The 12,729-nt window shown below is 37.3% G+C and overlaps 3 protein-coding genes across 3 annotated transcripts; 1 reads left to right on the top strand and 2 right to left on the bottom strand.

The window, feature by feature from the left end:
* Positions 1-739: 739 nt before the first annotated feature.
* Positions 740-3,216, bottom strand: LOC123222283 (L-type lectin-domain containing receptor kinase S.4-like). The gene has a single exon (XM_044644984.1). It carries the CDS (start codon positions 2,950-2,952, stop codon positions 910-912), a length of 2,043 nt encoding a protein of 680 aa, XP_044500919.1. The 5' UTR covers positions 2,953-3,216; the 3' UTR covers positions 740-909.
* A 4,467-nt stretch (positions 3,217-7,683) lies between these two features.
* On the top strand, positions 7,684-8,537 carry LOC123222299 (subtilisin inhibitor 1-like). Its single transcript, XM_044644986.1, has 2 exons — positions 7,684-7,932; positions 8,079-8,537. The coding sequence occupies exons 1-2, from the start codon at positions 7,693-7,695 to the stop codon at positions 8,256-8,258; spliced, it is 420 nt and encodes a 139-aa protein (XP_044500921.1). The 5' UTR covers positions 7,684-7,692; the 3' UTR covers positions 8,259-8,537.
* Positions 8,538-9,446: 909 nt separating this feature from the next.
* On the bottom strand, positions 9,447-12,064 carry LOC123211102 (L-type lectin-domain containing receptor kinase S.4-like). The gene has a single exon (XM_044629643.1). The coding sequence runs from the start codon at positions 11,674-11,676 to the stop codon at positions 9,622-9,624; it is 2,055 nt and encodes a 684-aa protein (XP_044485578.1). The 5' UTR covers positions 11,677-12,064; the 3' UTR covers positions 9,447-9,621.
* Between the last annotated feature and the right edge of the window lie 665 nt (positions 12,065-12,729).

The following is a 12,729-nucleotide window of genomic DNA, read 5'->3' as shown; positions in this document are numbered from 1 at the left end:
TAATTTGGCTGAGTAAAGCTTCAGTTTGTGTGATTTGATCAGTAGTCAGAGACCAGTTGATTTTAAGGCAAATAATGATCATTGCATGCCTTGTGGAACTGACATAAGCTTGGAAAGAATTTTCCCTCCTTGCACTGCAAATTTATGGAATTGACAAAAGACTCAACATTCAACCTGAAACTACAGATTTCCTATTACCTTCGTGTAGAATTGTTAATGTGCTAACTTGCTTAGATGGAGATAAATCAGGACTTGAAAAGGAACATTAACCTGAGGTAATTAATTAGCTTAAATGTGAAGGAAGTCAGTGCTTATTTTACATAAATGGCTGACCGTAGCTATTACATGGCCACTACGACTCCATTTAATTTACACCTTCTTCATGAGTATACTATGCTAAATGCCACCTGAAAACAATACTTGATTAGCCTGAATTGAAATTCTTAAATGGCAACCACCAGCTAACTCGCCAGTGAGCCCTCAACATCATGTCAGCAGCCACCTTATACCCTACCCATGAAAATATTTGCTTAATAATTTATTAAAACAATTAGATTTTTTTTTTTATGATAATTTATTTTATACTAACAATTTCATTGCAATTCTCTGCTGTAACATTTCCCCTTTATTTATTATCAATCCGACCTGACCTTGTCTGTTTTCTGGGAATCTTATCCTTCTGCTATAGCCAATTCAAGGGTAGCCATTTATGGCTCTAAGTATCGTTGACACTTCAAAAGGAAAAAATGAAAGGAAACTCCCGATAATAATAAGGCACCAAATTATACAACATGAAGCTTTTGTCTTGGGAATCCTGTTCTTACAATTTTAGACTTTTAACACAACCAAAAATTCTAAAACTAAGAAAAAATTGAAAACTCTTATTGTTAATCCATGATCTTGTCAATGCTAACTGGTCTCTTCTCCTCTAACAGGAAGAAGAGGCAAAGGACAGGCAGAACTAGCACCATTTTCCACAAAAGAAGAGGACAGCTTATCAAACGAAGAAGAAGCAAACGAGTTGAATAACAAATCCTCAAACCCTTCGACTATACCTTTCCCACCATCAAAAGCATCAGGTGCTCTCACAATTTCTGGCACTTGAACCTCCCCCTCCAGGCACCTCACCACTTGTCTCATAGTTGGCCGAGCCATGGGTGCATTGTTTGAACACAGTAGCCCCAATTTAACCACCATCAACGCCTCCCCCTCACTGTATTCACCTTCTAGTTTAGGGTCAATCACATCAAAGACTTTCCCTTCTCTGTATTTCTCCCACACCCAATCAACCAACACCAATTCTTCAGGCACTGCCATGGGCTTAATAGGCCTCCGCCCACATGCAACCTCCAACAACAGCGCACCAAATGCATACACATCTGAGCTTGCGGTGGCCTTCCCTGTTTTGGGTATTTCTGGTGCTAAATAACCCAGTGTGCCGACGACCTTCGTCGTACTCGGGTTCGACCCGTGTTCATACAATCTTGCAAGACCAAAATCCCCCACTCTGCCATTTAATTCACTGTCTAGCAATACATTGCTAGCCTTAACATCTCTATGAATCACAACTTGGTCGTAGCCTTCATGCAAATACAGAAGCCCTGAAGCAACACCTTTTATAATCTTCAACCTTTGCTCCCAGTTAAGAACCCTTTTCGGCTTGTCAAACAAGAATTTATCTAGGCTCCCATTAGGCATAAAGTCATATACAAGAAGAAGATCGCTTTTTCGCCTACACCATCCCACTAACTGAACCAAGTTTCGATGGCGAAGCCTTCCAATACTGGCAAGCTCAGACACAAATTCACGCACACCTTGTCTTGAATCATGTGAAATTCGTTTAACAGCTACTTCAGTCTTCGAATTCAAAAGGGTTCCTTTATAAACTTCACCGAATCCACCATGACCAAGTAGCTGCTTGTCACTAAAATTGTTAGTAGCTTGCTTCAGCTCTTTATAGGAAAATCTATGTGGCCCAACATCCAACTCCCAATCTTCGATAACCTCAGCGTTTTTAATTCTTCTAATCAAGTAAAAAATGGCGAAAGATAGTATCAATATTGCAAGAACCACTGATGCGACTGAAAGACCAATAGTTAAACCTGAACGTAATTTTTTCTTGGGACTCGGAAGTGAAGGAAGAGAAGAGAGATCTAGACCCCGAGCTGGTCCATTGATATTAAAACTCCAGCCCAAAATATAATGAGAGCTAGCGAGTAAACCTGTAGAAGAAGAGAAGCCAACATACATGAAGTCTTGAAAGATTGGTGAAAGATCTACATGAAAAGACAATATGGGCAATCTTGGTCTGGAAGAATTTGGAGAGATTGTAACATTGATTATATTTTCAGCTGCATCGTAATCGATCCAAGCTTGGATTGATTTCCCGCTCTTGAGAGTCAAATTTTCTTTTGTTGAACTGTCGATGAAGTAAGCCGCAGAAGTAGATGCATTAGAGGTCAAGCTGTTGATGTCGATGCCAATATGGTTATCGTTGATGTCTTGAAACTCAAAATCTTGAACTGTATCAAACTCAACCGCAAATAAATGATTCGAAAAGTTCCCCATGTCGCTGGAATTCAAGAGGCCTAAATACTGACTGGGAAGACTTTTGAGATATTTTGATGGTGAGATGGTGAAGGCAAGTCCGTGGCCGCCAAGTTTGGGAAACTCCGGGACCATGGCCATGGCAAATGATGTAGAGAAAGAAAAGGCTTTGCCGCTTGTGGAGTTCTTGAACTGAAATGGTGAGGTGTAAAAGGCATGACCTTGCATTCTACTGGTATCGTTTGTTAAGCGAAGAATGCCATTTTTTTCAATAATTGCAACCCCAGTTAAGGTTAAGTTGGTGGTGGAATCTTTGAATCCTGGAAAAAAGAGTTCATTGAGCTGGGATGAAAGTGGGATGGAGAGAAAGAAAAGAAGAGAGGAAAGTGGGAGAAAAGATGCCATGTTAGAGGAAAAAAAAAATGGAAAGAAATGTGGGCACTTGAATCGAAAAACGGTGCTAGATTATGAAGAGGGTTGGTGAGATTAGATTAGAATGTGTACTTAAAAGAGGTAACGAAAATAGATCTGATAGAGAAGAGAGTGACTGGCTTAAGCATCTACCTATATATCCATCACGTCACATGGGGGCATGGGGGCTACACGGATGCAAATATTCTGCATAAGGGCGGAGAGAGAGAGAGAGATAGGGAAGGCTGTGTTTTTCTCTTTCTCATCATATTCGAACATTTTTTTCAGTAATTGAAAGTCAGAAACAATAAAGATACTTGCCTCGTCAAAACACGGCTTTGAAGCCCCAGTGGAACTGGCCAACCAACTTGAACGTATACGAAATTTCTTCGGATTTTAGACCATTTTGAGCAGCGATTCAATTCGGGAAGTTATATCAAATTATGGTTCCACCATTGAATCAATCACAAGTCAAAAGAATGATAATAAAATGAATGAATAATTAAAAATGATTAAATAATACCAAGAGAATTGGAAATAACAAGATAAACATTTATGATAGAATTGAAAATAAAAAGATAATCATTATAAGAATTAGCAAAAAAATAAAAGGATTTTGATATATTTGTTTGAAAAAAAAAAATTATATATATATGTTATTCTTTTTTTAATTAACTTATGTGTATACAGTTTTATGTATATAATTTGATATATAAATAATATAAAATTAAAACATTTTAAATTAAAAATAAAATAACACTTATTATAGTAACCTATTGTTAGAACACCTGTATTTTTACATATTTGACGTGGCACCACCTATGCATACTATGGAGTGCACCCAAAAATGCAAGACAAGACCTGCTCCCATAAAGGATTATAATATATTTATTTGATTTTTTAAATAAAATTATAAATAAAATTTTTAATATATAATTATATACACAAATAATATATAATTAAAATATTTTAAATTAAAAATAAAATAATATTATTCATAATATTATATCATATCATTGAAACACTTGGAAGTTCACATTTTTACGTGATTGACATGGCACGACCCGTGCATAGCACGGAGTGCACCCAAGCCCGAAGGCACGGGTGTTGCCAGCTCTGGGACAACATTCTTTTATCTTTTCATTAACAAAATAAGATTCCTGTATAGACTTCTTGGAAATTTCTTCTCTCTGGTAGAATGTTATTCAAGTAACCACGTGGGTTCATTCCAAACATGTCATCTTACAAAATATAGCCATTTGGAATGGAATTCCAATTTAGAGTCGGACAAACATGAACCGACCATCTCAAAATATTAAAACCTCAAGTTCAGTAATTGCTGTTACAACAATTGCACCAGATTTGAGGGTTGGTGGTTTTGCACCCATATGCACTCAATTTTTTTTTTTTTTTTCGGAGTGCATACAAAAACAGGCGCCAGTAATTAATTGGTTAACAGATTTTAGGGCTGGAGATTCTGTGACATAGTGTCACACAATTGCCGAAGAGCCAATAGCTTTACTGGTACTTGGTAGCTTAAAAAAGTTAAAATTATTTAAGTATTGAAAGTGGTCTGGGGAGTGGCAACTTTTGCTACAAGGGAAACATTGAATGTGTATATATAGATTACCAAGTACTGACATTAGTATAAAATTCGCCATGTGATCTTTTACAGAACAGATCGTGATGCTTCAACTGCTGCTGCTCATAATGTTAAAATAGTGTTGAATATAATTTTCTTTTCCTTCTTATCACATAAGCTACACCTGAGACTGCAACTAAAGTCAAGCTTACAAAAATTACAGGAAACCCAATCGTCAAAAACTTCGATTTGGGGTTGGGACCAAGTCGGGGAAGCTTAGGAAGCTGAGAGAGTGCAAGTTCCTCCAATTGTCTGTTCATCTTAAAACTCCAACCCAAAACATAATGAGGTGTTAATACTGTACCCACGGATGATGAGAAGCCAACATTCATAGCTTTGTTAAAAACAGGTGAAAGATCATATGGCAAAGACAAAGTGGAGTACTTGGCATACCACTGTTGAATGGAGCTAAAGTAATGTTGATTTGCTTATAGTCACCATTATGTTCCACCCAAACTTGAATTCTTTTGTCACTCAAGTTCTTAAATTCACCAGTAAGATTATCATGATAACTAGCAGGAGCTGAGCTCACAGACTTCAGGTCATTGATATCAATGCCCGAATGGTTATCGTTGATGTCAGGGAACTCAATGCTTTGGATGGTATCGAGCTCCACGGCAAAAACATGGTTGCTGTCATTCCCTCTGTTTTTCTTGTTAAAAAGGCCTAAGTACTGACTTGGACGGGCATCTGGGAGCCCCTTCGTTGGTGCAACCACGAAGGCAATACCGTGCCTATTAATTGTTAGAATATGCCCTAAAAACCAATCGCTTTAATTGGTTTTAAAGGTTGTATAACTTGCATATACATTATTAATAAAAGAAAAGTTTTGTTATACTTCACATGTTTTCAACATCACTTATATATATATATATGCTGTAGTTGTATATTACATCCATATTAACTACATGCATACGACATGTGAAAGGTCCTGATGAGTTTTAATAAACGTTATCAAATCGTTCCCTACATAGGTAATCTGTTTGGGCAATAGTATTGCATAGTGGGTGTGTGCTATATCACCACAGTATATTAATGGATGATATTAGACATGGTGGATATACACATGGGTAAACAATGGAACCATTTGATGGTTAGAGAACTGATCAAAAGTTATTTTATTATATTGTTTATCGAACGTGACCGCTGAACGATGATCACATGGGTATTAATATGTAGTCAATGATACATCGTGAATCATACTAGTGTATAGATTCTTTGACTTGAGATATCACAGTTGTGTTTCGTTCCGGAACGTATGGTTCATACGGTGTATACCACGAAGCTAATCATGTCTCGTTCAGAAGGCGTTTCGATCATATGTTGCTTGAGCGAGAGGACAAGTGATGATCATACAAGGATTTGTCAGCTCGACTGCTCCCGAGTTCCCATACGAATGTCGAGAAACATGAAAATCTAAGACACTAGCCAGTGTAGATAAAAGACCACAAGAAAAGAGTTTCGATGTGGCACGTTATGATGCATTACTTGATATTCGAAAAGATTAAATATTGGATTTTGACATTCCATGAATCCAAGTTTAATCGAGATGTAATGACGGAGAGATTGGACTACATGGTAAGTATGAGTAAGAAAGGTTCATTTGATATTATGTGAAGTTTGTATTTCATTGTGATGTAGGGGTCATGAGACATTGCTAGATGATACCACATGATCAGTGGGAGCTTCATTTTGTAGCGAAAAATGAAGTATATCGGTTAACAACAGTTTTAGGTTATATAATGATATAATGAAACGTATCGTCCGATATGGGGTCCACGACTACGTCACTATGAACCTTGAAGGTCATACCTATATTTCAAGGAAGAAAATGGTGTTATGAAGCTGAAAATATTTATCCATGGTTGGCTAGCACTTTCCGAGGATAAAAATTGTGCTTTTTGAATAAGATTCGAAAAAGGGGCAAAATTGTCATTTTACACATTTTAAATTGTTTAGAAAGTTAAAATGATTAATTTTGGGCACAAATGAATTAACATGTGTCAAATTCTCATTTCTCTTATTTTTCCACCAATGAGAATTAAACATATGTTTAACTTAATAATTATCAAGTTTTAATGCCATAAATTTGAGAGAAAATAAAGAAAAATACACAATTTTTCTTTTCTTCTTCTTCTTTTTTGTCGGGAAAAGCTTCTCCTTTTTCCATTTTTCTTCCTTGAATGGTGTAAGTCAAGAGATCACTTATTTTAGTGATTCAAGCTTTCAAACTTCAAATCAAATTACAAGGTACAAGGTAGTTTACATGTTTCTATGTTTTATTTCTTGAAAAACCATGTAAACTTTTCAATATCATTGTTACATATGATGTGAACATAAATTGAAAATTTTAATTTTGTTGTCAAAATCCTTCATTAATGGTCAGATACTGAGATGGGTGGATTCCGAAAACAAAGGTGGTAGAGAAAGAAAAAGCAGAGCCATGTGATGAGTTCTTGAAGGTTATTGGGTTAGGATAAAAAGCATGACCTTTTTGTAGGCTGGTGTCGTTGGTAAGTCGCAGAAGTCCATTGGAAGTGAACTCGGCCACCCCATCGAGACCCAGATTAGCCGATTGGAACCCATTGTAGACGAAACCAAGTGTTTCATCTCCTGCTGCTAAGCTAGTTAAGAGAGAAACCAGAATTGCATAATTGGAAAGCATGGCTAGGCTCTTGCAGTTGTCCTTTGGTTTCACAAGAATTATGATAATAATAATAGTAAGGCAGGCAGCGTATGCTTAACTCAATGTTCATTGTGGTCCATCAATTACCTGTCAAAGAAAGGGAGATTATCAAACCAGTTTGACGCTATGATCTCCTTTAAATGGAGGAAACCAATACTGGAGCAAGAAAATGCCCAACATAAATTTTGTCCTAGTAAAATGGAGGGAGATCGAAGATGCCAGCGTGCTAAAGTGAATCGTCCTAGAAGAATGTTATCTAAATTTAATGTTGCTGCAGTAAAGTTGGAGGTCTGTTCAGTCATTATCAAAGTGCAAGATGGTTCGGTGAGGGGTGGAGAAGGGGCAACATTCACCAGCTTTGTTGACTCATCGCCAGCCGGCCAAGCAGGGAAAAAAGATTCCTGAGATGTGGTGCATAGCAGTAGCCAAAGTTATTGGCCTGGCTCACTTGGAATCTTCTCCAAATGGAAAAACCGAATATGGAATTGAAAAAAAAATATCCAAAAAATGGTTACTTCTGATACAGGGAAGATTACCAGCTTATAATTATCTTCCAGTTTGCTATTTGTTTATCGCTGAGGAGAATAAACCAACCGAGCCCTCTAAAGAACAACTTGATCAATCAACACCAATCTTGCCTAGTCAGGTACCTGCTGCTTTTATCTATATAATTAGTATTTTCACATCAGATTTATTTTATTGTTAAACAGGATTCAACCAATCAAATGTCTTTACCTTTAAAAACTTTTTTGGTAGTGTTTTTAGCTCATCAATTTCATGGTGGGGATGCAGGAACTTACCGGGCAGCCACTTGGAACAAACATGGCTACAAAAACAACATGGCCTGAGTTAGTAGGCCTAGCAGCAGATGAAGCAGAGAAGAAAATCAAAGAAGAGAGACCAGCTGTTCAGATTCAGATAGTTCCTTCAAATTCCTTTGTTACTATGGATTTTACACAGAATCAGGTCTGACTGTATGTTGATTCCTCTGGAAAAGTTGAAAGGGCCCCCAAAATTGGATAATCAATTATCAATTCAACAATTATCTGTCTTGTTGGATTAAAATAGATTGAAGGTTTAGAGTTGATGAATTTATGTTGTCCTTTTCTAAGAAAGATGTTATACTTGAAATAAACCCACTTGTTTCTTGATATGTATGTTAATTTTCCCTTCGTCAACTATTAAAATTGCTAGTTTCTAAAGGTCTTTGTAACATTGTTTTCCATAATATAGTTATTTGAATGTTGTTTCTTTGGCTTCTTGGCTTTTGCCTTCTTTCATTTTGATAAGTTATCAGATTATTTTGATTTCCTGACAGTATCTGGTTTCATTGTTTTAAGAGTAAAGCTTGCATTATTAGCATAATTTGGCTGAGTAAAGCTTCAGTTTGTGTGATTTGATGAAGTCAGAGACCAGTTGATTTTAAAGCAAATAATGATCATTGCATACCTTGTGGAATTGACATAAGCTTGGAATGAATTTTCCCTTCTTGCACAGCAAATTTATGGAATTGACAAAAGTCTCAACATTCAACCTGAAACTACAGATTTCCTATTACCTTCTTGTAGAATTGTTAATGTGCAAACTTATTTAGATGGAGATGAATCAGGACTCGACAAGGAACACTAACCTGAGGTAATTAATTAGCTTAAATGTGAAGGAAGTCAGTGATTATTTTATATGAATGGCTGCTGACCTTAGCTATTCTATGCTCACGACGACAACTCCACTTAATTCACATGTTTTTCATCAGTATACTATGCTAAATGCCAAGAGAAAACAATATTTGATTAGCTTTAATTGAAATTTCTTTTTGGTATTTCATTCTTTAACGGCAGCCACCAGCTGACTCACCAGTGAGCCCTCAACATCATGCCAGCAGCCACCTTATCACCTACTTATGAAAAGAAATAGCATGATTCTTGTTAACCTTTTGATTTTGGACAATAATAGCTGAATACTTTCTTACTAATTAAAAAACATTAGATTATATTTTATAATAATATATTTCACTCTAACAATTTCATTGCAATTCTCTGCTGCCTTTATTTATCAGCAATCCTACCTGACCTTCTCCGTTTTCTCGGAATAATCACCATACAACAAATTCAAAGGTAGCCATTTATGGCTCAAAACATAGTTGACACGTCAAAAGAAGAGAAAAAAAAATGAAAGGCAACTTCCCATAATAATAATGAAGACAACAAAATTGTGCAACATGAAGCTTTTCACTTGGGAATCATGTTCCTACAATTTTAGACTTCTAACGCAACCAAAAATTCTAAAAGTAAGAAAAAATTGAAACTCCGATTGTTAAATTATGATCTTGTCGATGCTATCTGGTTTCTTCTCCTCTTACAGGAAGAAGAGACAAAGCAGAGGCAGAAAGAGAAGCAAAACTAGGACCATTTTCCACAAATGAATAAGAGGACATCTGATCAAAGGATGAAGATGCAAATGAGTTGAACAAATCATCAATTTTTTCAACTATACCTTTCCCACCATCAAATGCATCAGGTGCTCTCACAATTTCTGGCACTTGAACCTCTCCCTCCAGGCACCTCACCACTTGCCTCATAGTAGGCCGAGCCATGGGCGCATTGTTTGAACACAGTAGCCCCAATTTAATCACCATCAACACCTCACCCTCACTGTATTCACCATTCAGTTTAGGATCAACCACATCAAGGACTTTCCCTTCTCTATATTTCTCCCACACCCAATCAACCAACACTAACTCTTCAGGCACTGCCTTGGGCTCAATAGGCCTCCGCCCGCAGGCAACCTCCAACAACAGCGCACCAAATGCAAACATATCTGAGCTTGCGGTGGCCTTCCCTGTTTTGGGTATTTCTGGTGCTAAATAACCCAGTGTGCCGACAACCTTCGTTGTACTCGGGTTCGACCCGTGTTCATACAATCTTGCAAGACCAAAATCCCCCACTCTTCCGTTCAATTCACTGTCTAGCAAGACATTACTGGCCTTAACATCTCTATGAATCACAATTTGTTCGTAACCTTCATGCAAATAAAGAAGTCCTGAAGCAACACCTTTTATAATCTTCAACCTTTGCTCCCAGTTAAGAACCCCTTTCGGCTTGTCAAACAAGAAGTTATCTAGGCTCCCATTAGACATAAAGTCATAAACAAGAAGAAGATCACTTTTTCGCCTACACCATCCCACTAATTGAACCAAGTTTCGATGGCGAAGCCTTCCAATACTAGCAATCTCGGACACAAATTCTTGTACACCTTGTCTAGAATCATGTGAAATTCGTTTAACAGCTACTTCAGTCTTCGAATTCAAAAGCGTTCCTTTATAAACTTCACCAAATCCGCCATGTCCAAGTAGCTGCTTGTCACTAAAATTGTTGGTAGCTTGCTTCAGCACTTTATAGGTAAATCTTTGTGGCCCAACAGCCAACTCCCAGTCTTCGATAACTTCAGCGTTTTTAATTCTTCTAATCAAGTAAAAAATGGCGAGAGAGAGTACACACATTGCAAGAACCACTGATGCGACTGAAAGACCAATAGTTAAACCTGAATGTAATTTTTTCTTGGGACTCGGAAGTGAAGGAAGAGAGGAGAGAACAAGACCCCGAGCTGGTCCATTGATATTAAAACTCCAGCCCAAAATATAGTGAGAGCTAGCGAGTAAACCTGTAGAAGAAGAGAAGCCAACATACATGAAGTCTTGAAAGATTGGTGAAAGATCTACATGAAAAGACAATATGGGCAATCTTGGTCTGGAAGAATTTGGAGAGATTGTAACATTGATTATATTTTCAGCTGCATCGTAATCGATCCAAGCTTGGATTGATTTCCCGCTCTTGAGAGTCAAATTTTCTTTTGTTGAACTGTCGATGAAGTAAGCCGCAGAAGTAGATGCATTAGAGGTTAAGCTGTTGATGTCGATGCCAATATGGTTATCGTTGATGTCTTGAAACTCAAAATCTTGAACTGTATCAAACTCAACCGCAAATAAATGATTCGAAAAGTTCCCCATATCGCTAGGATTCAAGAGACCTAAATACTGCCTGGGAAGACTTTTGAGATACTTTGAAGGTGAGATGGTGAAGGCCAGTCCGTGGCCGCCAAGCTTGGGAAACTCCGGAACCATGGCCATAGCAAATGAAGTAGAGAAAGAAAAGGCTTTGCCGCTTGTCGAGTTCTTGAACTGAAATGGTGAGGTATAAAAGGCATGACCTTGCAATCTACTGGTTTCGTTTGTTAAGCGAAGAATGCCATTTTCTTCAATAGTTGCAGCTCCAGTTAAGGTTATGTTGGTGGTGGGATCTTTGAATCCTGGGAAAAAGAGTTCATTGAGCTGGGATGAAACTGTGATGGAGAGAAAGAAAAGAAGAGAGAGAAATGGGAGAAAAGATGCCATGTTAGAAATAAAACATGGAAAGAAATGTGGGCACTTGAATCGAAAAACGGTGCTAGATTATGAAGAGGTTGGTGAGATTGGAATATGTAATTGAAAGAATAGGAAAGTATTACAGGCGGTGGGGGAAACAGATCTGAAAAAGAAAACAGTGATTGGTAAGCTTCCTGGCAGAGACATAAAGCATCCAGCTATATATCCATCACTTCACATGGGGCTACACGGATACATACATTCTCCAAAAGGGCAGAGAGAGAAAGAGAGAGAGAGGCTGTGTTTTTCTCTTTTTCATCATTTTTTTTTTCACATAATTGAAAATTATAAGCAATAGATATGCTTGTCTCAGCAAATCATGGTTTTGAAATCTATATCATACTAGCTGGTTCAACTGGTCCAACATGGGCTCGGAGCTCTTCCCACTTTGATTAATATATATCAATTATCCCCAAAACAAAATAAAGAGACAATTATTTTAAACAATTCACTATCCAACTGCCACACCAATTTCGCATTCATAGATGTTCACTACAAAATCTGAAGTCTCAGCTTCTTGTGAATAGTCAGCTCTGTAAGATGGTTAAAAGAGGATAATCTTATCTGCACAAATGGTGAATGCAAATGATTCTGTGAGATAATTTGGGCATACAGGAGCTTTAATAATTTCGTTTCGCTTTGGTTGGTGGTGAAATGGAGTTGTTAACAAATTCTTTGCAACTTCACAGGTCCCATCCCTGATTTTAAATGAATTATAAAATCCCCTGCTGCTTCTTGTCTGTAATTTAGAAAAAATTTTGCTGTTAAATCTCACCATAAATCAAATTATCACAGAAAATGATATAAATAAGATTCTTTTGCTGACTTGGCAATTTCTTTTCGGAAATATCTTCTCTTATGGAATGCTATTTCAAGCAACCATGTGGGTTCATTCCAAACATATCTATCTTTCAGAATGCAGCAATTTGGAGCCAGACCGTCCCTTCATGATTGATTTGATTTTACCAATCAGGTGAAATTTCAGATCGAGTAGCCTTTCAATCACTGCTCTAAGAACAGTCG

This window comes from Mangifera indica, chromosome 1, assembly GCF_011075055.1.
Source record: "Mangifera indica cultivar Alphonso chromosome 1, CATAS_Mindica_2.1, whole genome shotgun sequence".
Taxonomy (NCBI): Eukaryota; Viridiplantae; Streptophyta; class Magnoliopsida; order Sapindales; family Anacardiaceae; genus Mangifera; species Mangifera indica.
This window is presented reverse-complemented; position numbering and strand designations above follow the sequence as displayed.

Bases quoted from the DNA above. Each gene is read 5' to 3' on its own strand.
- LOC123222283 (XM_044644984.1), bottom strand. From the start codon at position 2,952: ATGGCATCTTTTCTCCCACTTTCCTCTCTTCTTTTCTTTCTCTCCATC.
- LOC123222299 (XM_044644986.1), top strand. From the start codon at position 7,693: ATGTGGTGCATAGCAGTAGCCAAAGTTATTGGCCTGGCTCACTTGGAA. The intron at 7,933-8,078 runs GTACCTGCTGCT...GTGGGGATGCAG, and splicing joins CACCAATCTTGCCTAGTCAG to GAACTTACCGGGCAGCCACT.
- LOC123211102 (XM_044629643.1), bottom strand. From the start codon at position 11,676: ATGGCATCTTTTCTCCCATTTCTCTCTCTTCTTTTCTTTCTCTCCATC.